Genomic DNA, 24,242 nt, shown 5'->3' with positions numbered 1-24,242 from the left:
GAAATCGGAAATCATATGAAAAAATTTTAATGGAGAGGGATATCCAAATAACGTTATTATTATTTTTCAAATTTTGAATAGCACAACTTTTTCTACAAATTTTTTTAAAAAAATAAATAAATCAATAAAGTAATTAATCACGTATATATTCACATGTTTGTGATGTGATGGTGGCGATTAATAAATTCTCACGTGAATTTTATCAAAAGGTGATATTAAAGTTCATGATCCGAAAAGGGTAAACCTACGCATTTCTTGGACTATATTTTTCTTGTGAAAAAATTTCTAACATTTTTCTGAAATGCATCCAATCCAAGCACTGGCGGAGAAGGGACTTGATGATTCAAGAAAAGCATGATTTATAGTACAAGTTGAATTAAACATTGAGTAGGTCATCTTGTGAGACGGTTTTACGAATCTTTTCTAGTGTGAGACGAGTTAACCATACCGATATTCACAATAAAAAGTAATATTTTTAGCATAAAAAGTAATACTTTTAATGGATGACCCAAATAAAAGATCCGTCTCACAAAATACGACCCGTGAGACCGTCTCACACAAATTTTTACCTTAAACATTTAACTCACTCATAAAAAATATGTTTTATGTTTTTTAATTATATTATATTATCGATAAAAAAATTTTAAAAAATACTTGTGATCATGATTATTGAAGCTCATTCGTTAATTTGTGAATATTGAGCAATTGAAAAAGTGAGCATAATTCATATTCGCCCCAAAGTTTAATTTGTCATGTAAATTGAAGGTGACACTAAATTTATCGCACATAAAAGAGCATAAAATTTATCAATAGTGAAATTTTAAAGTTCCCCTAAAAATGAAACCTTTCTTTATCAACAATTAATCAAACTACATTTTGATAGAATACGAATAGAAGTTCTAAGCTAAAAAAGAAACATATATATATATATATATATATATACACACCAAGTCGACCCGTTTCTAACTTCGCCAACCCAACCCTTTGTATCAATAAATAGTGAAACAAAAAAGGGGGAATAATCAAAATTAGGAGGCTACTGCTTCTTACATGTGAAGTTATGAACCTAATTCAAAACTTTGGGTTCTTTTTTTCTCCTTTTTTTTTGTGGTGAGTAATAATGGGTCGGTGGCGATCCTCGATTTCCATATATTTGTTTTATATAAATACTTATCATGCAAAAAGATATCACAAATGCATAATATAAGTCTTAAATTTATGTGTCTATTAATGAGATAACACTCATATTTTGGATGTGATGAAGTATATCCAAATTGTACATACGATATATGAGTGTCATTTCATCGGTGAGTACAGAATTGAGTATGATGAATGATCAACATATCAAAACTATATATATGGTAATTTTAAAAATGATATTTTCCTTTTATAATTAAGAAATGTGTATTCTTAATTTTCAATTTGAAAATAGATTGTGTATTCTTAATTTTCAATTTGAAGAAAAAAAACGAAGAGAGTGGACATGAGTAGATATATATTTAAATAAAGGAAGAATATAGTTTTAGATTTATTTCATATGTCAATTTTACGAAATGAATTTTTGATTTAATTTTTATGTGCCAAAGATTAATAAATATAGTGTAATATATGCTGATTTGAGCGTAAAATTTTATTTTTTATGTTAAAAAGATATTATATAATACATATTGATTTGACTAAAAACTATTTTTTTATTTCAAAATTATTATTTTTCTCTATAAATATGAACTGAATCTACCTATTTTGTCTCACGAAACGTCCCACAGTAGACCTACACATAACTCTTGTGTGTAATGAATGCGGAATTGAAGGATATTCCATGTTTCTAATCGCTAAAATGAAGATTAATTTTTTTTTAAATAGCGACCAAATTCAATTGATTGAAAGAAAACTCCACAAACGGACGAGGATTGATGAATTTAAAATGACCCAATGATTAAAATTAATATACCATAAATGGATTCTTACGTTAATCATGAAATGAGAAGTTTAATTCCAATAAATGTCGGAAATACAATTAAGGTTAGATAAATTGTTACCAACGTGTAAAGTTTGGAAAGAAAATAAATATTCATTTCCTATAATCAAAAAAAAAAAAAAATCAAATTTTTCATCAAAACTTACATTTACTCTCCGGTTTAGGCGACACAGATATAATGATCTCCTCAGTGCAAAAATATTTTTCAAACTCTTGAAAGGACTGACGGTCTCACGGTTCACTCAGTAATAACTAAATTTAAAAGTTATATTTTTTATATAAAAGTGATATTTTTTCATATAATTAGTCTCGAGTCGAAGATTTATATCACAAAATTGATTAGAAAGACGATATTATATGAGTTTTTATATTTTTTAAAATATTTTTAATCATGTATTTTTTTAAAAAAAAAATTTAAAGTACTGTAGGTCATATCCCTTTAAAAAGTGAGATTATAATAAATGACCTGATAAAATAAATGATTCTCCCTTTTACTTCGTAGGATTTATAAGGTACTCTTGGTAAAGCTTTAGACTCGTAGCGGAGCAGTCATCCGTTCCATTTCTCCACTCCATTAAGAACAAAGTTCAAATTTTTTCTCTTTTCACTGTCAAAAATCCTGTCTTTCCTCGAAAACCTTTTCTTTGTTTTTCTCTTCTATATAAGAGACGGTGTGTTCTTGACCAGTTTTTGTTTCATTCGAGCCATTGTTGTTGGTTTCTTGGCGGTTAAAATAACCTTCTGAATTCCTTTCCACTTTTTCAGCGTCTTTCGAGATGGGTAGTACCAAGCCTCTCAGTCTTGAAGAGATAAAAAATGAAGCTGTTGATCTGGTTCGTTTGTGTGTGTGTGTGTGTGTGTGTGTGTGTGTGTATATATATATTGAGAATGTTTTTTGTATATTATTTTTTATTCCCCTTTGTTTTATATTTTACGTTTAAGTGTGCATGATTATTGTGTTTTTTGTGTGATTTCATTTCCAAGAAATGGTGGGTTTGATTGATTTCAGAGTCAAATCTCAATGCATGTTTTTATGCGTGGTTGCATTGATTTCTTGGCTAGTCTCTGCTTAAAGAAAAAACTCACACAGTCGTATGTGTCTGCCTAAAAGGCAGGCCTTCCTTTGTTTTCCATGATTTCCCTTTCATCCATCCTGAAGTACTATAGGTAAAAACTAAGAACATGTATCTTCTGTAATTTTTTTGTGTTTTTCATATTCTAAACATCCACTGTAGTGCAAGTCGGTTGGTAAAATTGGTAGAAAAGTGCGTTTTTCTTTCATTTTTGGAACAGGAAACATGGAAACCAGTGATCAAGACAGTCGTTCATTTGATGAGAAATACTAAGAAATATTGAAAATTTGAGTGACCAAATTCTTGGATTTTTTATATGTTCATAAATCGTCAAGTTCATTCTTCACACACTATGAGCGACTGTTTGCGTTTGATATTCTTCTTCTTTGAGGATTGTGTTTGGTCTTCTTGCGTCGATTGATTTGTTATTGCGACCCATACGTGTCTTCACGTGGATGATCGTTGATTTGTTTCTAATTCCAAATTGAAGAAAGAAGAAAAAGATTCACTTATTACAGTGTAATTAATAATGATAGCCAACCAGTGATTCTACCAAAACTCTTTGCTTAATAAAATTGGCAAACTATATTCGTATATCACATCAGGGTGTGCAATTCTTGAAAATTTGAACAGATAATACTTTGTATGAGTTTCTAATGATTATACAGGGAAAAAATTATGTGAGATACTTTTTTATATGACCATAATAATTTTTAACTATTTCATGTTGGCCGTACTTATTTCTTAATAATCGAACTTTTGAAATTGTATTCTTTTAAATTTTATATGTAAGTGATGAATCACGTGCATAGTTTTGTCTTTTCAAGGCAGTGATACGAAAGAACATAGCTTTTGGACTTTTAAACCTAACAGATTAGACATGCTTTCATCACATCATCTTTCGGGCTTGGTAGAGAAAACTGTATACAGAAACTGGCTCAAGATTAGATATAGGAGCCATTAACAGCCAAAATTTGTTACACCAATAATACTGAAAGTTAAGGGATATTTTATCAGTTTATTATACTTCAAAAGCAGTTAAATGGTGGAGAATGACAATATTGCAGCAATTGTCAGTGTTTAATCTCTTATAATGTACTGTGAAATTTTAAATGCTTTCACAACTTTTTTTGTTTGAAGAAATCTGTAACAATAATAAAACCATGATCTTCGCCAGCATACACACATACAAGTGAACAACCTTCAAACATCTGCGGAGTTGGGATTGTTGAATGGTTTCAATGGCCAAAATCTTCACCTGGTGAATGTAAAATCTGTCTGTTCATTGACTCTAACTTTTCTGTGGTGCTGACTCGGTAAATGATATGCACGGTGGATTTCAATAAATCCCATGCTTCCCCGTCGACAAAACTTGGGATATCTTTTAGTCTCCTAGTTGCTATAACATATGTTAATTAACATAAGAAAATGACCGACAAATGTGAAGAGAGAAAAGTCACAAAACAAGTTGTGTCTTCTGAATTGTTTTAAAATGTCAATGTACAGGAAAGAATTCCTATTGAGGAGGTGTTTGAGCAGTTGAAATGTACAAGGGAAGGTTTGTCATCGGAGGAAGGAGAGGAGAGGCTCAAAATATTTGGTCCAAACAAATTGGAGGAGAAAAAGGTGTGAGAACTGAAAATATAGATAGTTTCGTCTATATCTTATTTCAAAAGAATATCAGTAATGGTGCTTCGTGATATTCTCATCAGGAGAGCAAGGTCCTCAAGTTTTTGGGCTTTATGTGGAACCCTTTGTCGTGGGTTATGGAAGCTGCTGCATTGATGGCTATCGTCCTAGCAAATGGAGATGGAAAGCCCCCAGATTGGCAGGATTTTGTGGGTATTGTTGCCTTATTGGTTATCAACTCTACCATAAGTTTCATTGAAGAAAACAATGCCGGTAATGCTGCAGCAGCTCTTATGGCTGGACTCGCTCCCAAAACCAAGGTTATAGAACTAATAATGCTCCAAAAGATTTCAGAATATAGGGAATGTAAGTGCTTAAATATTTTATGTAATGTAGGTTCTGAGAGACAATCGATGGAGTGAGCAGGATGCATCTATCCTTGTTCCAGGGGACATTATAAGCATAAAACTGGGAGACATCATCCCTGCTGATGCTCGACTTCTTGATGGAGATCCCTTAAAAGTTGATCAATCTGCTTTAACTGGAGAATCTCTTCCAGTCACCAAGCACCCATCGGATGAAGTTTTCTCTGGATCAACATGTAAACAAGGAGAGATTGAAGCAGTTGTGATAGCAACTGGTGTTCATACTTTCTTTGGTAAGGCTGCTCATCTAGTGGATAGCACCAACCAAGTTGGACATTTCCAAAAGGTTCTGACTTCCATTGGTAACTTTTGCATCTGCTCAATTTTTATTGGGATACTCATTGAGATCATAGTCATGTATCCAATACAGCACCGGAAGTATAGGGATGGAATTGACAATTTGTTGGTTCTCTTAATTGGAGGAATTCCAATTGCTATGCCAACCGTTTTGTCTGTTACAATGGCTATTGGTTCCCACAGGCTAGCACAACAGGGTGCAATAACTAAAAGAATGACTGCCATAGAGGAAATGGCAGGAATGGATGTTCTGTGTAGCGACAAAACTGGAACTCTAACCTTGAATAAGCTGACTGTTGACAAAAACCTCATAGAAGTGTTTGTGAAGGGATTAGATAAAGATCAGGTTGTATTATATGCAGCACGGGCTTCAAGAACTGAAAATCAGGATGCGATCGATGCTGCCATTGTTGGGATGCTAGCTGATCCAAAGGAGGTAAGTCATTATTCATAAATCAAAAAAATTAGTTCAGTTTTATTTTTAGTACTTATTTGCATATTTTTCCTCAGTGTTTGAACTTTTACATGTATATGAACAAATATTTTTTCCGAAATTTTTCTTCACTCACATTTTTGTTGACAGGCAAGAGCTTGTATTAGGGAGGTTCATTTCCTACCTTTCAACCCTGTGGACAAGAGGACCGCATTAACATACATAGATTCTAATGGAAATTGGCATCGTGCCAGCAAAGGTGCCCCTGAACAGGTATACCTCCTTTCCATCTCAAAATTATAGCTGAAAAAAATGCGACATTTGTTTATTTTTCTTCTCAAAAACATTGAAGACTTTGGTTGGAGACTTATCGAGACGTCAATAATATTGTCCTCCTTACAGATATTAGAACTTTGCAACAGCAAGGAAGATGTTCGAAAAAAGGTTCACGCTGTTATTGAAAAGTTTGCGGAGCGCGGGCTTCGTTCTTTAGGAGTTGCCCGACAGGTTTGCGTATATATCCTTAGTTCATTCATCCAAGATTATTTTTCTAGATATTATTATATCTTCATTTTTGTCTCATGCAGGAAGTTCCAGAGAGAACAAAAGAGAGTCTTGGCGACCCATGGCAGCTCCTTGGGCTATTGCCGTTGTTTGATCCACCTAGGCATGATAGTGCAGAAACTATTAGACGAGCACTGAATCTTGGAGTGAATGTTAAGATGATCACTGGTAACGAACAGTGACATTTAGCCCTCTGCTTATCATTATGCTAGACGCTGTATTTATAATACAATTTTTTTTTTGTTCTTGTTTAGGTGATCAGCTAGCCATAGCTAAAGAAACAGGTCGCAGGCTTGGAATGGGGACAAATATGTATCCATCTTCCTCATTGCTTGGCCAAGATAGAGATGAATCTGTTACAGGACTTCCAGTAGATGAGTTAATCGAGAAAGCCGATGGTTTTGCTGGAGTATTTCCAGGTGAGTTTGCTTTTATGCTTCTATATGAGTATTAGACACTGTTATAGTTTTTATTATAAAACTTTGAGTATTTTCCTCTTTAGCCAATCTCTCGACGGAACCATAGTTGAAGATCAACTTTAAAAATTTCCTGTTTCTATCATATTAGATATTCTCTATTAAACAAGCTAAACTTCTTTCTAGAGTTTAATGACGCAGTAATACTGGTTTTCCATGATTCAATATATTTTCTTGTAGAGCACAAATATGAAATTGTGAAGAGACTTCAGGAAAGGAAACACATCTGTGGTATGACTGGTGATGGCGTAAACGATGCTCCTGCTCTGAAGAAGGCAGATATAGGCATTGCTGTTGCTGATGCAACTGATGCCGCTAGAGGTGCATCTGACATTGTTTTGACAGAACCTGGGCTGAGTGTCATAATAAGTGCCGTGCTAACTAGCAGAGCTATTTTCCAAAGAATGAAAAATTATACAGTGAGCGAGCCAGCCTTCTTTAATTATATTCAGCTTGATCCTCTTTGGAAGAGCCCAGCATTTACAACCTTTTTGTTGCATCTTTTTTCAGATATATGCTGTTTCAATTACAATCCGTATTGTGGTGAGCGTTTTGGAAACACTGAAACTTCATCTATACCATATTCTTAATGGAATAATTTGTCTGATATTTACTCATGTAGTTTGGATTCATGCTCATTGCTTTGATATGGAAATTCGACTTTGCTCCATTCATGGTTCTTATCATTGCTATCTTGAATGACGGTGAGATGAGTTCCAACAATTAACGTATCATATAAATAAATAAAAAAGTACTACAGATTTTGATTGATGTTCGATACCTCCAGGAACTATCATGACAATTTCAAAGGATCGAGTTCAGCCATCTCCGCTACCAGACAGCTGGAAACTTAAAGAAATATTTGCCACTGGGATTGTGTTGGGAGGTTACCTGGCATTTGGAACTGTATTGTTTTTCTGGGCCATGAAAGATACCAATTTTTTTTCTGTAGGGATCGAATTCCTTATTTACGTTGAATCATTCCCTCTTTAACCATTACTCATATGAAACTGAGTCTTTTATTTATCTGTTAATCTTTTGATTTATTTTTGCCACTGTAGAACATATTTGGCATAAGATCTCTGAGAGAAAATCCGAGGGAAATGATGGCAGCATTGTACCTGCAAGTCAGTATTGTGAGTCAGGCACTCATATTCGTGACAAGGTCCCGAAGCTGGTCTTTTGCTGAACGCCCCGGAATGTTCTTGCTTGGTGCTTTTATAATAGCTCAGTTGGTAAGGAAATTGTGCTAATGAAGTGCATTTTATGGTAAATAGAATGTCTATTGTTCTGGTAAAAACTACCATTTTAATGCCACAGGTTGCCACAATAATTGCTGTTTATGCTAACTGGGGATTTGCAAATATCAAAGGATGTGGTTGGGGTTGGGCCGGTGTTATATGGCTATATAGTGTAGTAACATATGTGCCACTTGACATCCTTAAGTTCTGCATTCGATACATTTTGAGTGGAAAGGCTTGGGATAATGTTCTGGAAAAAAGGGTACATTTTCAATACAATAATCATCCAATATCTGAAACCGAACTTTCTTGATTCCGTTTAGCTAATATTTGATTGAATCTGTTGATAGACTGCCTTCACAACTAAGTCCAACTATGGCATAGAAGAACGAGAAGCACAATGGGCTGCTGCACAGAGGACTCTTCATGGTCTTCAACCGCGGGAAATTTCTAACATTTTTGCTGACAAAAGTAGCTACAGGGAGCTTTCTGAGATTGCGGAGCAAGCCAAACGACGTGCAGAAGTTGCTAGGTAGTCAACTTGTTTCTCGAATTTTGACCAAGTTTAATCAATACTATGGTGCATTTCAGTTTCTTGAGCTGGTTTTTGTATCGCTACTGAATCAGATTCCTATAATCTTTTGTCACAGCACAAGTTTTGTTTTCTGATATGGATAAATGAATTCTTGGTGCAGGCTAAGAGAGGTGCATACGCTGAAGGGGCATGTCGAATCTGTGGTGAAGTTGAAAGGACTGGATATTGACACAATTCAACAGCACTACACAGTTTGATCAAAATTCAAGAGCAATGCATAGTTTGATCAATGATCCGTCATACACTAAAGATGCTTTCATGTACACTTCAATGTAATAATATTGGCATGAGTCTGAGAACTTAATTAGTTTGAGGAATTAGTTGCTTCTGTAATTAGGTTTCAAAAATAAAAATGACAAAATGACTCCTGCTCCAAAATGTACACATTTTCAATGCACCTGATCAAAGCAATGAGATTACAGAAAACTAAAATTTGAAAACCTTTGGCAAGAAAATGGTTTTCATAAAAAAGGTGATCTGCCCAAGATCATAGCTAGTGAACAAAATTTTAAGGACTCAATTTCAGTAACTGGACAATGCAATTGTATATCTAATTTTAAACCCCGATTCATTGTAACATGAAACAAGACACATGTTAATAGAATGAGGTGAAGATGGAAAGGTCTGAATGTATAAGCACCAACAACTCCACACAAATCCAGATCCCTTCTCTCTCAATTTGCTTAAAGTGTTCAATGTTTCATCAACTGAAATTTAGTGGTTTCCAGGAAAACTTAGTTATCAATCCCCCAAGAACTCATTTTTCCAAGCTGAAACACAAAAGAACTTGAATTGGGCTGTACGAAGATTCGTCCTTTTTATGAGCTACAGTAGAGGTGTTTCTATATATTTCTCCATTAAAGTTAGGAAACATCAACGGTTTCGAATCCCCAGAAATTTTTGTTAATGGTATGAGATTATCCCTCTTCTCCATCAGCAAAACCCATTATTCTTACCCTCCAGGTTCTTCTCTTTCTTCAAATTTATCCTTTTTTCCACATTTTGAAGCACCTAATCCAAAACCCATGTTAAGTCTAAAATCTAACAGGTCAACAATGCAATTATGCTGGAAATCAGGGGTAATCGCGCTCTCTCTCCATTCTTTGTAAAATTTCTGCATTTTTTTTATGGAAGAAGAAACCGTTATCTTTGCAGAGAGCGCTACCAATTCGAATTCTTGCGGTGGGGAAGAAGAGGTCTCCGGGAGTTCAACTTATAGTTGACTAGTATATCGAGAAGCTCAAGAATTATTGCTCTGTCCAGGATACTAAACTCAAATCCAATCCTAAAAATGCCAAGTTCGTTTAATTTATCTTTTGTGGCTCTTCTACAAATGAAAAATGAGCTTATGTTCGATTCTTTATATATATGTTTTCCGTGCTAGAGGCAATATATCTAAAATACTCTGAAACAGCACATTTCAGACTGTCCTTCGAATAGAATTCTCTCGAAGCAAAATCCTTGATCCCTACTCGTCTTTTGAATTTTTAGGCACTTGTTTTGATGAAACAGCGCATAAATTTGATGGGATTGGCCATGATTTAGAGGTAGGCTACTAACTTGCTGGACTGAAGTTGTGTGTCGAGACAAGGTAAGAATTTTAGTTACCTGTAGTCTGATCAGTGCTGTATAAGATGAGAGAAAACTTAAAGAAGAGTTTATTTCAAAATGAAGAGAGGAACTTTATTTACAGAGCCTCTTGTTCGTGTGAAGACGCGTCTTCCGTCTTCTGAATTATTAATCAAACAACCCACGTTTTTCTACCAAGATTATTAAATAGAGTCTACCACCTTTGGCCCCACTTATTGCCGATATGAAGTTGGGTGTCGAGACAAGGTAAGAATTTTAGTTACCTGTAGGTTGACCAGTGCTGTATTAGTATAATAACACGTCCTACCTGAAATGGAAGGATTCAGCATTTGTGATGAATGTTATAAATAGACCAGTTTATGTTGCTTTTTATGGTTATCCCTTGATTTGATCTAGGCCACAATTGTAACTTGAACTTCCTGTTCTTTGGATCAAAATAGTACTGAAAAGTAAATATTTGTGGAGGTTTGAATTGCAATGTGTATGTGCAGCTTGAGAAATTCGCGTCTATTACCACCCAATTACAAATGTGAGAGTTGCCATTAGGTCACGCTGACACAATTCTTATAATAAGCCGGCCCAGAGTATTTCTTTTTTCTCCATATAATCCTCACTCCTAGTAATGCCTGAACGATTCGTCGTTTTATCAGTTCTCTCTCATTTCGTATCTCCCAAAATGGTGTATGATTTGTTTCTGATACTGTCGTTTGTCCTGGGTATCAGGGATGTGATGGATCAGATTGAACATGAATATACATCTGTGATGAGCCTTGTCAAATCCAATGTATGGGGTATAACATAACAGTTGCCTATTTTGATCATCTTTTGATTTGTTAAGAGGTCCCTTTTCAATACTTTTGTGAACCCACCCTTTTCACCAAAATTTGTTTTGAAATAGTTTCAAGAAGCGAAGGGAACCATTAGATATTCGTATCACATTGAGCGTAGCAACTTGTTGAATTCACAAATTTCATTTTATCTTTCATTTTCCACATCATTCAGTCATCAAATTGACGTGCACCAAATATATGTTTTTCTGTTAAATTATTCATTCCTCTGTGATCAAAAAAAGAGTGCCACTTTGTCTTAATAACCTCAGTATTTGATATAAAGAAAAAAATCAAGGATGAATATTTCATTCAATATGCCGAGTGTTACAGATCGCGCTTACTCTCAAAATATCAATTGTGTGGTGAGAAATGAAGTAAATCTAAGGGGAAAAAGTGAAACTCCAAAAGCTACTAGACTTTGTTAGAGGAAAGTAAGTTTGCCGTTGTTGTGAGTCAAATGTCAAGAATCCAAGGCAATTGCAATTGGTTCAGACAATATTGGCCTTCAATTTGAGAGGCGACATATGGGATTCACCGATCAATTTCTCCTTCTGCAACCCACCAAGTACCTTCCTCACTTCATTTGCAAGCTCAATCACATACTCGTCTTCGTGGCCTGTTCGATCATAATCTCAAAAAGTTCAAGATATTTCGGGTTTTAATTCGGAAAGTTATCACAGCACAGAGAGTTGGAACGGAGCAAAGTTACCGATATCGAACATGGCCTTCTCCAAGAGGAAGAGATAATCCCTGTTGTTTCCACAAGGGCCAAATGCTGTTGCTATTTGAGTAGCCATGTGCTCCAAAGGGGTTGGTCCTAAATAGTACTGGTTCCTTATCTTGTCTGGAGTCGATGTGAATCTGCCAGCAATTACGGTACATCAGTTTTGTATCAAAGAATGCATGAAAAATGTCAGGAAACAGACAAGATTACTTACACTATCACACCAACTACAAAGGGTTGCTCCGATTCATCTTCCTGCAGTAAAGAATTTTGAGCGAAAAAGTCGAGATTTTCGTGAAAACCAAATAGAACCAACTACCAATATGTTCAAAGGTAACTAACTCACTTTGTAAAAATTAACCAAGGTTTTTCGATCGTACTCGCACTCTCTTCGTTCCAGATACTGAAACAGCACAAGAAATCGAATCTAAGCTTCCATATATTATCATATTGAACGGGTAGACAAGCGAGGCAAAAATACTAAATTTCCGGTAACCATATCCTCCTGGCGTCGAGTTTGTGACCTTGAATTTAAATAAATAACTAACAAAGAATCAAAGGGGCATACCGCCATTACTGCCTTTTCTTTCTTTGGCCCTCCCCGCACACAATACGCAGCTCCCCACTAAAAAAGTATAATAAAATCATCCAAGTCAACTCAAGCCCACTTCTCAAAACTCAACAAATATTAAAATTGGAAACAGAACTCGGAGTAATTGGAACTTACGCAGATGGATCCGTCATTTTCTTCCAAGGTGCAGGTTCTTGCAGGGTGGTCGGGGGTTCCTCTGTGATCTATACAGGCTGAAACACAACCGAAGTAATTGATCACGATTTTTTAGTTGAATAATTAACGACAGATATTCAAAAATCATTTGAAATGTAGATGGACGATACAAACAGACACTGGCCGGATAGCATACCCAGATCGAAGACACGCCTGTAACCCTTCACGAACCCAATAACTTTCTCATCAAATTCGAATCCTGGGTTCCACACCAAAGAACCGTAGCCGAAAACCCAGAAAACCATCTTTCTTCTCTCAAAAAAAATCTGCTCCGAAATCATGTAAAAACACATTAAGTCACTCTCATTGCCAGACCAATGAACAAAAAACAGCAGAAATTTAAACATGACTTACATGGAAGTCTCTTATTCAAAACAAGAAGAGAGAAAAGAGAGAATATCGGATTTCTTCTTTTTGATTCTCTGAATCTCTCTCTCTGTCTGTGAATTTTCGCTGAAGGGATCATATCCAAGTCATTTATACACGAAGACGAGGAAACCGTTGGAATCTAGTTATGGTGTCGGTTGCAAAATCTTGTCCACGTTTGAATTCAATGTAATGTATGTGGATGACATCTTTGACAGGTACATAAAATCTATTATAACACATCCATTCCTTTTTCCATGTGAAAAACATATTTTCTAGATGCTTAAAGCTCAAAATTTTAGGTTCATTGAACCTAGACGACTTCCGTTTCTGCTAAAATCTTTCTCACCTAATTTATGGGGACCGAGCGTGTGGGCGACACCTATAAGATCAAACTTTATTTAAAACCTTAGAAAGAAAATGGAGGATTAGATCCATTGAATCTAGACAAATTACTCAACAAATTAATTACCTACAGGACATATAAATTATTGCTATTTATTATGACTCTTAAATCAATGTTTGACTGAATTCTGGAATAACGTAGATATATACATCATAACTTAATATGTAATTCTCACGGATTTATATCAATGAGACGATCGATCTGATCCGTAACTTACATTTAAACCAAATAATTTTTTGCATAAAAATTATTATTTTTTCATGAGTTAGAGATTTGTATCACAAAATTAACTCGTGAGACTATTTCACAAAAAATTCTACGTTAATGCGCGATTTTGTCTGAAATATTACTATGCTGGAAGATGTTGTGATGTGGTTAATGCTTGCCTCCAATTTTGACTATTGGTTGAAGATGGTGTTCATAGTTGAAATTGGATGTGTGTTTTTTGTTGAAGATTGATTTTTTCTTTCCTGTTGATATTTCGAAAAGCTGATTGTGCTTGTGAAATAAAATTTTAATCAATGAAAGACACGTTTTTTAATTAGTAGTTTACTGGACTGATGTTGCATAACATTTCACATAAAAACTATATCTTTGTTTGTAAATTTATATGTTGTAATTGATCCGTAATTTTATTGTTTAGCAAATAGTAATTTACATAATTGAAATAACACAAAAACTCATGTTAGATGGTCTCAAGAGTCATTTTATGCGATAGTTATTATATTTGGATCACTCATATAAAAATATTACTTTTTATTATCTGTGAGACGGGTCAACCCTACTGATATTCACAATAAAAAGTAATACTCTTAGCATAAAAAGTAATATTTTTTCATGGATGATTCAAATAAGATATCTGTCTCACAAAATATGACATGTGAGACCATCTCACATATGTTTTTGCCAAATTTTAAACAATAAATAAATATTTTTCATAGTTTATTAGATAAATAAATTTTTATTAAAATTTTTATTTATTTTTGAAGACATACTGAAAAATATTTATATTAAAGTTCTAATTAAGATACTACAATAATAATATACATATATCAAAAATTACGACAACATTCTTTTAAAAAGATGAAAACGTAATATAATATAAAAAATTATATTTTATTTAATATGATACATAATAGTAAGATTAAATAAATAAAAGTAACCCAAAACTCCAAATGATAATCAAAATTAAATTAAATAATATAATCAATACACTGTTAAATATAATTTATATTTTCAATTAACATCAAATTTATTATTATTATAAACATCGATGTACGTAACATTCTATATTTCTATGCAATTTGTTAAGATTGAAACTTGTACCTAACTCAACCCCAAAAGCTAGCTCAAGGGGGAGGATTGTCCAAGACCATATATACAACTCTCAGATATTTTATCCAACCGATGTAGGACAACTAACACACCCTCTCACGCCTAGGAATGAACATTTGGAGCGTGAAGTTTACAAATAACCCAATTATGGGCAGAACGGGTGACCCAACTATGGGCAATACAACACATAACGGTGAAACCTGAGCCCTGATAGCATGTTAAGATTGGAACTTGGACCTAACTCAACCCTAAAAGCTAACTCAAGGGGAAAGGTTGTCCAAGACCATATATACAACTCCCAAGTATTTTATCCAACCGATGTAAGACAACTAACATAAGTCATAAATTTTTCTCCATATTTCGATCAACTAATTCTTATATATTTGGTGAACGACTTTTTAAATTTTGATTGAAAAAGTAAAAACAAAATTTTAAAGAATTTTTGGTTGGGGACAGGGAGGCGCATTGACTGTATGAGATTGAATCCTCTGTGTTGGATCGGGAAATAATAATTATATCTCAAGGATGTTGCGGCGACCCACCCACCCCCGGTATTTTAAACCTGTTACAGAAGTAGGGGCAGAATTTGCGGGTGGGAGATTTAATAGCACCAGAAAGAGAGTGGAATTGGGCCGTGATAGGGGTGATCACGGTGTGTTTTTTTTTAAAAAAATTCAAACCGAATTGTTATATGCGATGGGTTAGTATTTTGAAAAATTAATCGCGGTTTTACATAAAAAATTAGCCTTACGGATTTGAGCGGTTTCAAGCGGTTGCAGTCGGTTAACGATTTTTTTAATGAAAAATATTAGAACATATATTATAATTTATTTGAAAACAACAACAATATATTGTTTTCAAATATAAAATATAATTCAAAGCATATAAAGATCAAAATAGATAAAACAATAATCAAGATTCAAAACTAAATTAATAATTTGATAACACAACACATTCACAACAAAATGACATTTACACTATTTTATCTTTTTTTTTTACTTTCAAATTTCAAACAAAATATTGTAGCAAAAGAAATAAATATTTTAATAAAAGACTAATATGAAGAATAATTAAGAAAAAAATAAGTTTTATTTGTAAGAATAATAATTTTAAAGAGAGTTGAGATATACTGAATGATGACTTCTTTATTTGGATATGTTGTTTACAAATTATTATAATTCTAAATCCAATATTATGGCAAGCAGTTTATGCGGTGCGGTTTATGATTAATATTTTTAATCGCGGTTTTTATAAAATATTATTGATGATACCCTCGGGATAGCCCGGGTTGTGCCCGAGTCGTGGACGATTCTTGTGCCCGGGGCATGGACGACCCAGGATACTGGATGGATGGCAAGAATCAGAACAAGTCGGCAGGAAGGGTTCATCAGGAGCCGGGCGGGTGAATGCCTGGGACGTCTCCTCCCCGGGCCACCTGACGCCCGGGCTCTCGTTCAAGCTCCCGGGAACTTTCTACCCAGGCCACCTCGATATGAGCACCGCACTCGAGTATACTAGCAGAATAGGATGTGGGCGACTGTCCCATCTCTGACATCAGGCCGATGGGTTGACAAAATCAGATGGACTGGATGTGACCAATATGAGATTTGACATGTCAGAATATAGGGTGTGCTCAGCCGTCCTACTATAATTAGTAGGTAGCACGGAGAACGAGGTCATCATTACTTCTCCTACTATAAATACCAGGTTCTCTCTTTACATTTACATTCATTCATTCACACCAGTATCACAACCATCACTTGGTTACATTGGTTCTTGGCTTGAATCTTTCACTGACTTAAGCATCGGAGTGGCCACGCCGGACACCCCTCGGCGCCCATTCACGAGTTTCTTTCCTTGTTTACAGGTTACAGCTGAAGCCATACTGCAGAGATATATCTTCATCACAGATACAGTTCCTTGCCCAGTTTCCTTTATTATCTTGATAGCAGATCCGGTGGAGCACCCGACCCGGCTCATCCATTTCACCCGGATCGCATCATTGACGCCGTCTGTGGGAAATTGAGCTCAAGACGTAGATATGGTTTCCATTCAAAAATAAGCCCAACTCTGCTTGGCAAACATACAAGTCCGACCCGCTCGACACTTATATCTTATATGTGGATTTCATATGGGCTCAAAGCTCAGCAGCTATCCCAGATTGGCATGAAGAGCATTTGCTATGCACTCAGTAGTATACAGCTATATTAGTCTCACCTAATTTAGCTCAACCAGAGAAGTTTCACTCTACCGAAAATGAATTCGGATTCAATATTTTCAAGTTAGTGATTTGATTTTTAATAAAACTCATACAGCAGGTAAAGCAAAATTCTTAAACTCGGGAGGTACGAGCCCCGGCACATTATCTTAAGCCCGGGAGGTATGAGGCCCCGGCACATTATCTAAAGTCCGGAAGGTATGAGGCCCCGGCACATTCTTGAAAGTCCAGGAGACACGAGGCCCCGGCACATTCTCTAAAGTCCGGGAGGTACGAGGCCCCGACACATTCTCTTAAGCCCGGGAGGTATGAGGCCCCGGCACATTATCTAAAGTCCGGGAGGTACGAGGCCCCGGCACATTCTTGAAAGTCCGAGAGACACGAGGCCCCGGCACATTCTCTAAAGTCCGGGAGGTACGAGGCCCCGACACATTCTTGAAAGTCCGGGAGACACGAGGTCCCGGCACATTATCTAAAGTCCGGGAGGTACGAGGCCCAGGCACATTCTTGAAAGTCCGGGAGACACGAGGCCCCGGCACATTATCTAAGTCCAGGGATCCGTACCCTGGCTCGGGGCTCCGTACCTCGACCATTCATGAAGGCCAGGGCTCCGCACCCTGATTATCTATTAAGTCCAGGGACCCGTACCCTGGCCTGAGGACCCGTACCTCGGTCATCTTTTAAGTCCAAGGACCCGTACCCTGGCCCGGGGACCCGTACCTCGGTCATCTATTAAGTCCAGGGACCCGTACCCTGGCCCGGGGACCCGTACCGCGGTTATCTTTTAAGTCCAGGGACCCGTACCCTGGCCCGGGGACCCGTACCGTGGTCTTCCATTAAGTCCAGGGATCCGTACCCTGGCTCGGAGCTCCGTACCTCGACCATTTATGAAGACCAGATCTCTGCACCCTGGTTATCTATTAAGCCCAGGTTTCTCAAACCTGGCTCGGGGCTCTGCACCTCGACCACTCCCAAGTCCCGGGACATGCTCCCCGGCCCAAGGCTCCGCACCTTGGTTATTCATAAGTCCAAGGATCCGTACCCTGGCTCGGGGCTCCGTACCTCGACCATTTATGAAGGCCAGGTCTCCGCACCCTGGTTATCTATTAAGCCCGGGGTTCTCAAACCTGGCTCGGGGCTCCGCACCTCGACCTCTCCCAAGTCCCGGGACATGCTCCCCAGCCCAAGGCTCCGCACGTTGGTTATTCATAAGTCCAGGGATCCGTACCCTGGCTCGGGGCTCCGTACCTCGACCATTTATGAAGGCCATGTCTCCGCACCCTGGTTATCTATTAAGCCCAGGGTTCTCAAACTTGGCTCAGGGCTCCGCACCTCGACCACTCCCAAGTCCCGGGACATGCTCCCCGGCCCGGCTCCGCACCTTGGTTATTCATAAGCTCAGGGTTCTCAAACTTGGCTTGGGGCTCCGCACTTCAACCGTTCCTAAGTCCGGGAGATATGAGGCCCCGTCAATCTATTTTAAAGCCCGGGAGACATGATGTCCCGGCATCTTATCTCAAGTCCATAAGACACGAGACTCCGGCATTTCATCCCATCTCTGGGATACATGAAGCCCCCGATGCTTTTACAGACAAACTAAATATTTTCCATGATCGGGCACACAAGGCTAATCGGGACAACGAGTATGACTCTAGCACGACTATTTAAGGAGAGAGTGATGATACCCTCGGGATAGCCTGGGTTGTGCCCGAGTCATGGACGATTCTTGTGCCCGGGGCATGGACGACCCAGGATACTGGATGGATGGCCAGAATCAGGACAAGTCGGCAGGAAGGGTTCATAAGGAGCCGGGCGGGTGAATGCCTGGGATGTCTCCTTCCCGGGCCACCGGACGCCCGGGCTCTCGTTCAAACTCCCGGGAACTTTCTACCCGGGCCACCTCGATACGAGCACTGCACTCGAGTATACTAGCAGAATAGGATGTGGGCGACTGTCCCATCTCTGACACCAGGCCGATGGGTTGAAAAAATCAGATAGGCTGGATGTGATCAGTATGAGATTTGACATGTCAGAATATAGGGTGTGCTCAGCCGTCCTACTATAATTAGTAGGTAGCACGGAGAACGAGGTCATCATTACTTCTCCTACTATAAATATCAGGTTCTCTCTTTACATTTACATTCATTCATTCACACCAATATCACAACCATCACTTGGTTACATTGGTTCTTGGCTTGAATCATTCACTGACTTAAGCATCGGAGTGGCCATGCCGGACACCCCTCCGGCGCCCATTCACGAGTTTATTTCCTTGTTTACAGGTTACAACTGAAGCCATACTGCAGAGATATATCTTCATCACAGATATAGTCCTTGCCCAGTTTCCTTTATTATCTTGATAGCAGATCCGGTGGAGCACCCGACCCGGCTCATCCATTTCACCCGGAACGCATCAATCATGAAAAACGGTGCGGTGCAATTCGGTTCGGGCGGTTAATAAAAAAATTTGATCATCCCTAGGCCATGATATCTTTGAGTGTAGAAGCTGGTTCTATACACACTATGAATCTTCGGGTGAATGCTCTGTGTCATGTGGGAATCCAGAATGATTTGCATTATTGAAACTGGTGCTTTGACAGTGATAAAGGCCATTACCAATCCCTCACCATTATCCATGGATGCGGCTCGCTCTGATTCAAGGTATTAACAAAAAGAAAATATGTATGACTTTTTCTGATAGTGATTATGCAGGAGATTGTGAGAATAGAATGAGTACATCCGGATTTGTTTTCATGATGAGCCCTGGAGTCGTTCATGGTAGTGAAAAAAGCAACAAAATGTTATTTGTCAACTACAAACACAATTGGCAACAACATGTTCAAATCAAATAATTAGGTTAAGAACATTACTTGAAACGCTTCAATACCAGCAGGAAGGAGCCATCAATTAAAATTTCAAAAAAACCAGTTCTTCATAGAAAGAGCATACACATTGATGTTAGATATCATTTCCTACACAATCTATGTAATGTCGAACAATTGATTTTATGTTCTGCAAAAATGAAAATCAAGTGACTGATATATTGTGAGGCCCGGGGCTGAAGAGGGCGGGGGTGATCGTCGATGCCATGAGATTGCACGGACAATGATCGGCTCCTGGCAAGCTTCTAGGTGGAGGGAACATGAATGAACCGATCTTAGACCGGAAGGAGAGGGATTCCGAAACTGTTCAGGTATAAGACTGTGCAGTTAAGGAGGGCTTAAAAGATTTGAAATGTACTACTCATATCAAGAAGGTGCATCTTCTTTTCGGTAGATCATCACATAAGAACTCCAAAGTTAAGCGTGTTTGACTTGGGGCAATTTTGGGATGGGTGATCCCTGGGAAGTTTCTCAAGGTGCGTGCGAGTGAAGACATAAGCACGCTAGAAAGACTCGTCTTGATACAGTGAAGACAATCGTCGAATCTGAGATATTACATATATTGACTAAGCCGCTTAAGCAAGCAGCGTTTTAAAAGCTTAGAGCAATGCGTGGAGTTTGTTTTCGAAGGAGGGCTACTTAAGCGAGGGTGTTGCTGAATAGTTGAAGCTCGTACTCTCTAAATTGCATTTAAGCAGAAGATCAGTTTAATGGAGGATGTTGAAAATTATTTAGTTTATTCAAGTTGCTTAGTTAACTTTAGCTGAAGAGTTTGAAGAGTATTTTACATTAGTTGGATTGTTGAGTCTTGGTTTTATGGCTATAGAAAGTTGTTTGGTTTGTTTCCATATTTTGGGAGTAAAGGTAGTGGGTAGAGTTTAAGTTTTTGTTAGTTAAATTTAATGTTTTATATAGAAAGGACTATTTATCAGATTAATACAAAGACATTTTGATTCATTTATCCTTCTGCTTTCATTCTTGTACGCACTTGCTTTATATTAATTTATGAACATGTTAATGAAATCATTGTTTGAAAGCTTTTTAAAAATTAATAATTTATTCATTTAAAATAGAGAAATACATTTGTTTATTACTACACCTTCCGTTTTATAGTGGTATTTATTTTATTTTATTAAAGTTGATGATACGACAATAACCAACGAGGAAGGACACCAATTTTTCTTCCAACTTTACTCATACTAATATTAGACTTTTGTTTTTTGCTTTTTTTAAAAAAAATTTCAACACACACTTTTATTTTTATTTTTTTTTCAAATATCAATTTAGTCTTCCATAATTTGTCAAATTTCACTTTAGTCCATCGATAATAATAAAAAGACAAAAACTTGTGTGAGACGGTCTCACGGGTCGTATTTTGTGAGATGGATCTCTTATTTGGATCATCTATGAAAAATATTACTTTTTATGCTAAGAGTATTACTTTTTATTGTGACTATCGGTAGGGTTGACCCGTCCCACAGATAAAGATTCGTGAGACCGTCTCACAAGAGACCTACTCTAATAAAAAATATTATATACACAAGCATCGCGTGTACATAGTAACTAGTACATATAAAGATGGTAACATGACGGGACAGCGTAAATTTGTTTCACTCATCCCATCCCTATATTTCATCTCGGTCTTCATTTCTATTTTTTTAGGTTCAGAAAATCTCCGAACTCAAATTCGTTTGAGATCAAAAATAATAACGGAACCAAACCCGAATTTATTATTACTATTGTTATTATTAATAATATTAATATTATTATATCGAGATGAGTAGAAGAAAATTGTCATCGCTATGTGTCCCCACACACAACCCTTCGATTCTCAATTTCTCGTGAAAATCACTGATAATGGCGGAACCGAGAGTATCCCACCGGACGCGATCAAAAGCCGCCCCAGATTGGTCGGCGGAAGAGTCCTTAATTCTCATTAACGAAATCAACGCCATCGAATCGGAGTGGGGCGCCGCGCTGCCTTCCTACCAGAAATGGAAGCAGATTGTCGACAACTGCAATTCCCTTGACGTCAACCGGAACTTGAATCAGTGCCGTCGTAAGTGGGACGAGCTCTTCGGTGAGTACAGGCGGGTGAAAAACGGTTCTGGGGGAAATGGGTCCCTTCATGGTGAGCTATTCGATGCCATTGATCAGTGTGTTAGTGCCAAGGGGAAAAGGAGTGGTGGTGACGAGGTGGAGGATGAGGGGATTGATGGCCTTGAGGCGGCGAAGCTGGTGGAGGATGAGGAGGAGGAAGAGGAGGTGCAGGCGGTTATGGATACCGACCCGGATTCAGACCCGGAGGCTCAGGACCGAGTGAATAAATTCTTCGAAACTGGTAAGATTTTATATTTTCCTATTTTAGTAAAACATAGTGGCTATATTGCGGGACGGATTAAAACGAGAAGTCTATAGTTTTGGAGCGTGCAATCACGAATATATATAGGCTTGGGGGAGAGATTTTTCAGATAGAACTGAGGTTGAGTGCTTGATTATTTGCATATCAAATATGAAGCTTCACATCTTTTTCTAGGCTTACTCATCATTGCCTCGATTCCGATTTATCAAAAGATCATACAAAAATGGTTAGTGACAGAATGGAACACGGAGTGTATCTTAGAGTAAGAAACTTTGTATTCGGATGCTTAAATTTTGATATTCTGGTATGTGTAGACTGTAAAGCATATCTTTAGAGAACAGATTGTGGTGTAAGATTAGTTCACTTGCGGGAAACTGTAGGATTCAATGTGAAATGTTGCTTCTTACGAAAGCGAACATTTTGGATCATTTAGTCTGCTTTTTACGATCGAGGGAAAGAGTAATGATTTGATATTTATGATTTTTTTGCCATATGGAAGGAAACTTTTGAGAGTCTGAGACACAGGCTACCGCTGCATGTGTTGTATGAGGGGAAGTGGGAACGGCATTTCATATGGGAGAAAAAAAAGAATAAGGTCGTTCCCGTCACGTTTATGGCCTTTGCAAGTGACACACTACACGAATGATTCCGCTAGCAATTACTTGTCACCAATCCCTTGCACACAAAAATATCAACTCAAGTTGCTAAAATCCGTTAAGTAGTCTTGGAACCTTATGAAATCATTCCCAGATGTGGGATGGGGGTATTACATTTCCCTTATGCAGTTCTGATATTCACCATTATCTGTTTTTAATTTGTTTTTGCTAATCAATAACCTTTCTGTAGATATTAGCATATATATCGAGGTTGAGCTTTTGTACCTTATCAAAAACAGTGGCGCACAATTGAATATTGGTCAAGAAACTGCGTTCTTAAGTCACATAACATATACTGAATCTAGGTGTTTTTTTTCATACGACAAAGGTTCCAAGAAACAAAACCGTAGGACAAAGCGCAAAAAACGAAGAATTGAAAAGTTGAACCCATGGGGATACTTCACAAGCCCAAAGGTAAAGCTTGAAGAGTCGAGCAACATAAATGGGAAGTTGGAAGACACAAACAGCAACGTTAAAAGTTTGCCTGAGAGCACTATTGAAACGAAGGAGCAAATGATGTGTACAATCCTTCAAGAAAATGCATTCCAGATAAATGCATTACTTGAATGCAACATTGCTGATGATGCAGATTACAAATTGGCTAATCCGAAAAATGCTGAGGCCGTACAAACAGATTTAATGAGACAACAGGGCGATAAGCTTATCGTTTATCTCGAAAAGATTTCGAGAACCCTGAAGGATTTTTCTGATCTGGTTGAACAATTCAAATGATGTAATTGTGAGGGATTAATCCTTAGTTTTTCTTGCTTTTTGTTTAGGCGAAAGATCAATTTAGTCTCGCAATTTGTAGGGTGCGACAATTACCTATGTATCGGGTTTAGTCTATAGTAAGTATTTTCCAGCAATCAATCTAATGTCGATGGTTGTTTACTCGTTGAATGTTCTTATTCTCCTCAAGTTTCCCAATTTAGTAACCTATGTATCAGCCCACTTCTCATGCCAATTTCTGTGATGAAATATATATCGTATGGGGTAAATTATATTTATCTGAAGTGTTTGCAAAAAGATGTTTGATCCGGATTCATAATCGCAGAATAAATACAAGGTGACAACCGATACGAAATAAAGCAACACAGTTTCCAAGAAAAAGGTCAAAATCCCACGTATTCTTGCTAGTAACGACCACCCAACCAAGAAATATAATCCACTAAAGTACCAATAACACAAAAAGATAAAGCCGGCCAAAGCACAGCTAATCCCTTTGTATATGGCTTACTTTGTCAATCCCATCATATCTCCCTTTGCCATCTTCAAGTCATCCAACATGCCCTCCTCAAACAATCAAGAAATTATACCGAAATACTTTGACATCCATGCAAGCAAAAACCATCTTAATTGTACACAATTTCTAACC

General features: G+C 37.3%; 3 protein-coding genes across 4 annotated transcripts; 2 read left to right on the top strand and 1 right to left on the bottom strand.

Annotated features, from left to right (window-relative positions):
* The first annotated feature begins 2,500 nt into the window (after positions 1–2,500).
* LOC142542992 (plasma membrane ATPase 4-like) lies at positions 2,501–9,217 on the top strand. Of its 2 annotated transcripts, XM_075649943.1 has the most exons (16): positions 2,504–2,811; positions 4,558–4,677; positions 4,764–5,000; positions 5,077–5,838; positions 5,986–6,108; positions 6,238–6,342; positions 6,423–6,567; positions 6,654–6,818; positions 7,056–7,294; positions 7,386–7,418; positions 7,498–7,579; positions 7,663–7,823; positions 7,937–8,110; positions 8,196–8,378; positions 8,467–8,648; positions 8,812–9,217. In XM_075649943.1, the coding sequence occupies exons 1-16, from the start codon at positions 2,755–2,757 to the stop codon at positions 8,906–8,908; spliced, it is 2,865 nt and encodes a 954-aa protein (XP_075506058.1). In that variant the 5' UTR covers positions 2,504–2,754; the 3' UTR covers positions 8,909–9,217. The 2 variants fall into 2 exon arrangements, with proteins under 2 accessions (XP_075506059.1, XP_075506058.1); XM_075649944.1 differs by lacking the exon at positions 8,196–8,378 and having other exon boundaries at positions 2,501–2,811.
* A 2,192-nt stretch (positions 9,218–11,409) lies between these two features.
* LOC142542994 (gamma-glutamylcyclotransferase 2-1-like) lies at positions 11,410–13,223 on the bottom strand. Its single transcript, XM_075649945.1, has 8 exons — positions 12,997–13,223; positions 12,779–12,908; positions 12,583–12,659; positions 12,424–12,480; positions 12,202–12,258; positions 12,070–12,110; positions 11,841–11,992; positions 11,410–11,747 (listed from the first exon to the last, which is right to left on the bottom strand). Exons 2-8 carry the CDS (start codon positions 12,885–12,887, stop codon positions 11,620–11,622), a joined length of 621 nt encoding a protein of 206 aa, XP_075506060.1. The 5' UTR covers positions 12,888–12,908; positions 12,997–13,223; the 3' UTR covers positions 11,410–11,619.
* Positions 13,224–21,493: 8,270 nt separating this feature from the next.
* On the top strand, positions 21,494–23,893 carry LOC142542990 (uncharacterized). The gene is made up of 2 exons (XM_075649942.1): positions 21,494–22,190; positions 23,196–23,893. The coding sequence occupies exons 1-2, from the start codon at positions 21,707–21,709 to the stop codon at positions 23,597–23,599; spliced, it is 888 nt and encodes a 295-aa protein (XP_075506057.1). The 5' UTR covers positions 21,494–21,706; the 3' UTR covers positions 23,600–23,893.
* Positions 23,894–24,242: the final 349 nt, after the last annotated feature.

Source organism: Primulina tabacum, chromosome 4 (assembly GCF_025594145.1).
Source record: "Primulina tabacum isolate GXHZ01 chromosome 4, ASM2559414v2, whole genome shotgun sequence".
In the NCBI taxonomy this organism is placed as follows: domain Eukaryota; kingdom Viridiplantae; phylum Streptophyta; class Magnoliopsida; order Lamiales; family Gesneriaceae; genus Primulina; species Primulina tabacum.
This window is presented reverse-complemented; position numbering and strand designations above follow the sequence as displayed.

Coding starts and splice junctions, on each gene's coding strand:
- LOC142542990 (XM_075649942.1), top strand. CDS start 21,707: ATGGCGGAACCGAGAGTATCCCACCGGACGCGATCAAAAGCCGCCCCA. Junction 22,191..23,195: donor GAATAAATTCTTCGAAACTG/GTAAGATTTTAT, acceptor CATACGACAAAG/GTTCCAAGAAACAAAACCGT.
- LOC142542992 (XM_075649943.1), top strand. CDS start 2,755: ATGGGTAGTACCAAGCCTCTCAGTCTTGAAGAGATAAAAAATGAAGCT. Junction 6,109..6,237: donor GCAAAGGTGCCCCTGAACAG/GTATACCTCCTT, acceptor TCCTCCTTACAG/ATATTAGAACTTTGCAACAG. Junction 8,379..8,466: donor ATAATGTTCTGGAAAAAAGG/GTACATTTTCAA, acceptor ATCTGTTGATAG/ACTGCCTTCACAACTAAGTC.
- LOC142542994 (XM_075649945.1), bottom strand. CDS start 12,887: ATGGTTTTCTGGGTTTTCGGCTACGGTTCTTTGGTGTGGAACCCAGGA. Junction 12,259..12,423: donor AAGAAAAGGCAGTAATGGCG/GTATGCCCCTTT, acceptor GTGCTGTTTCAG/TATCTGGAACGAAGAGAGTG. Junction 12,111..12,201: donor CCTTGGTTAATTTTTACAAA/GTGAGTTAGTTA, acceptor TCTTTACTGCAG/GAAGATGAATCGGAGCAACC.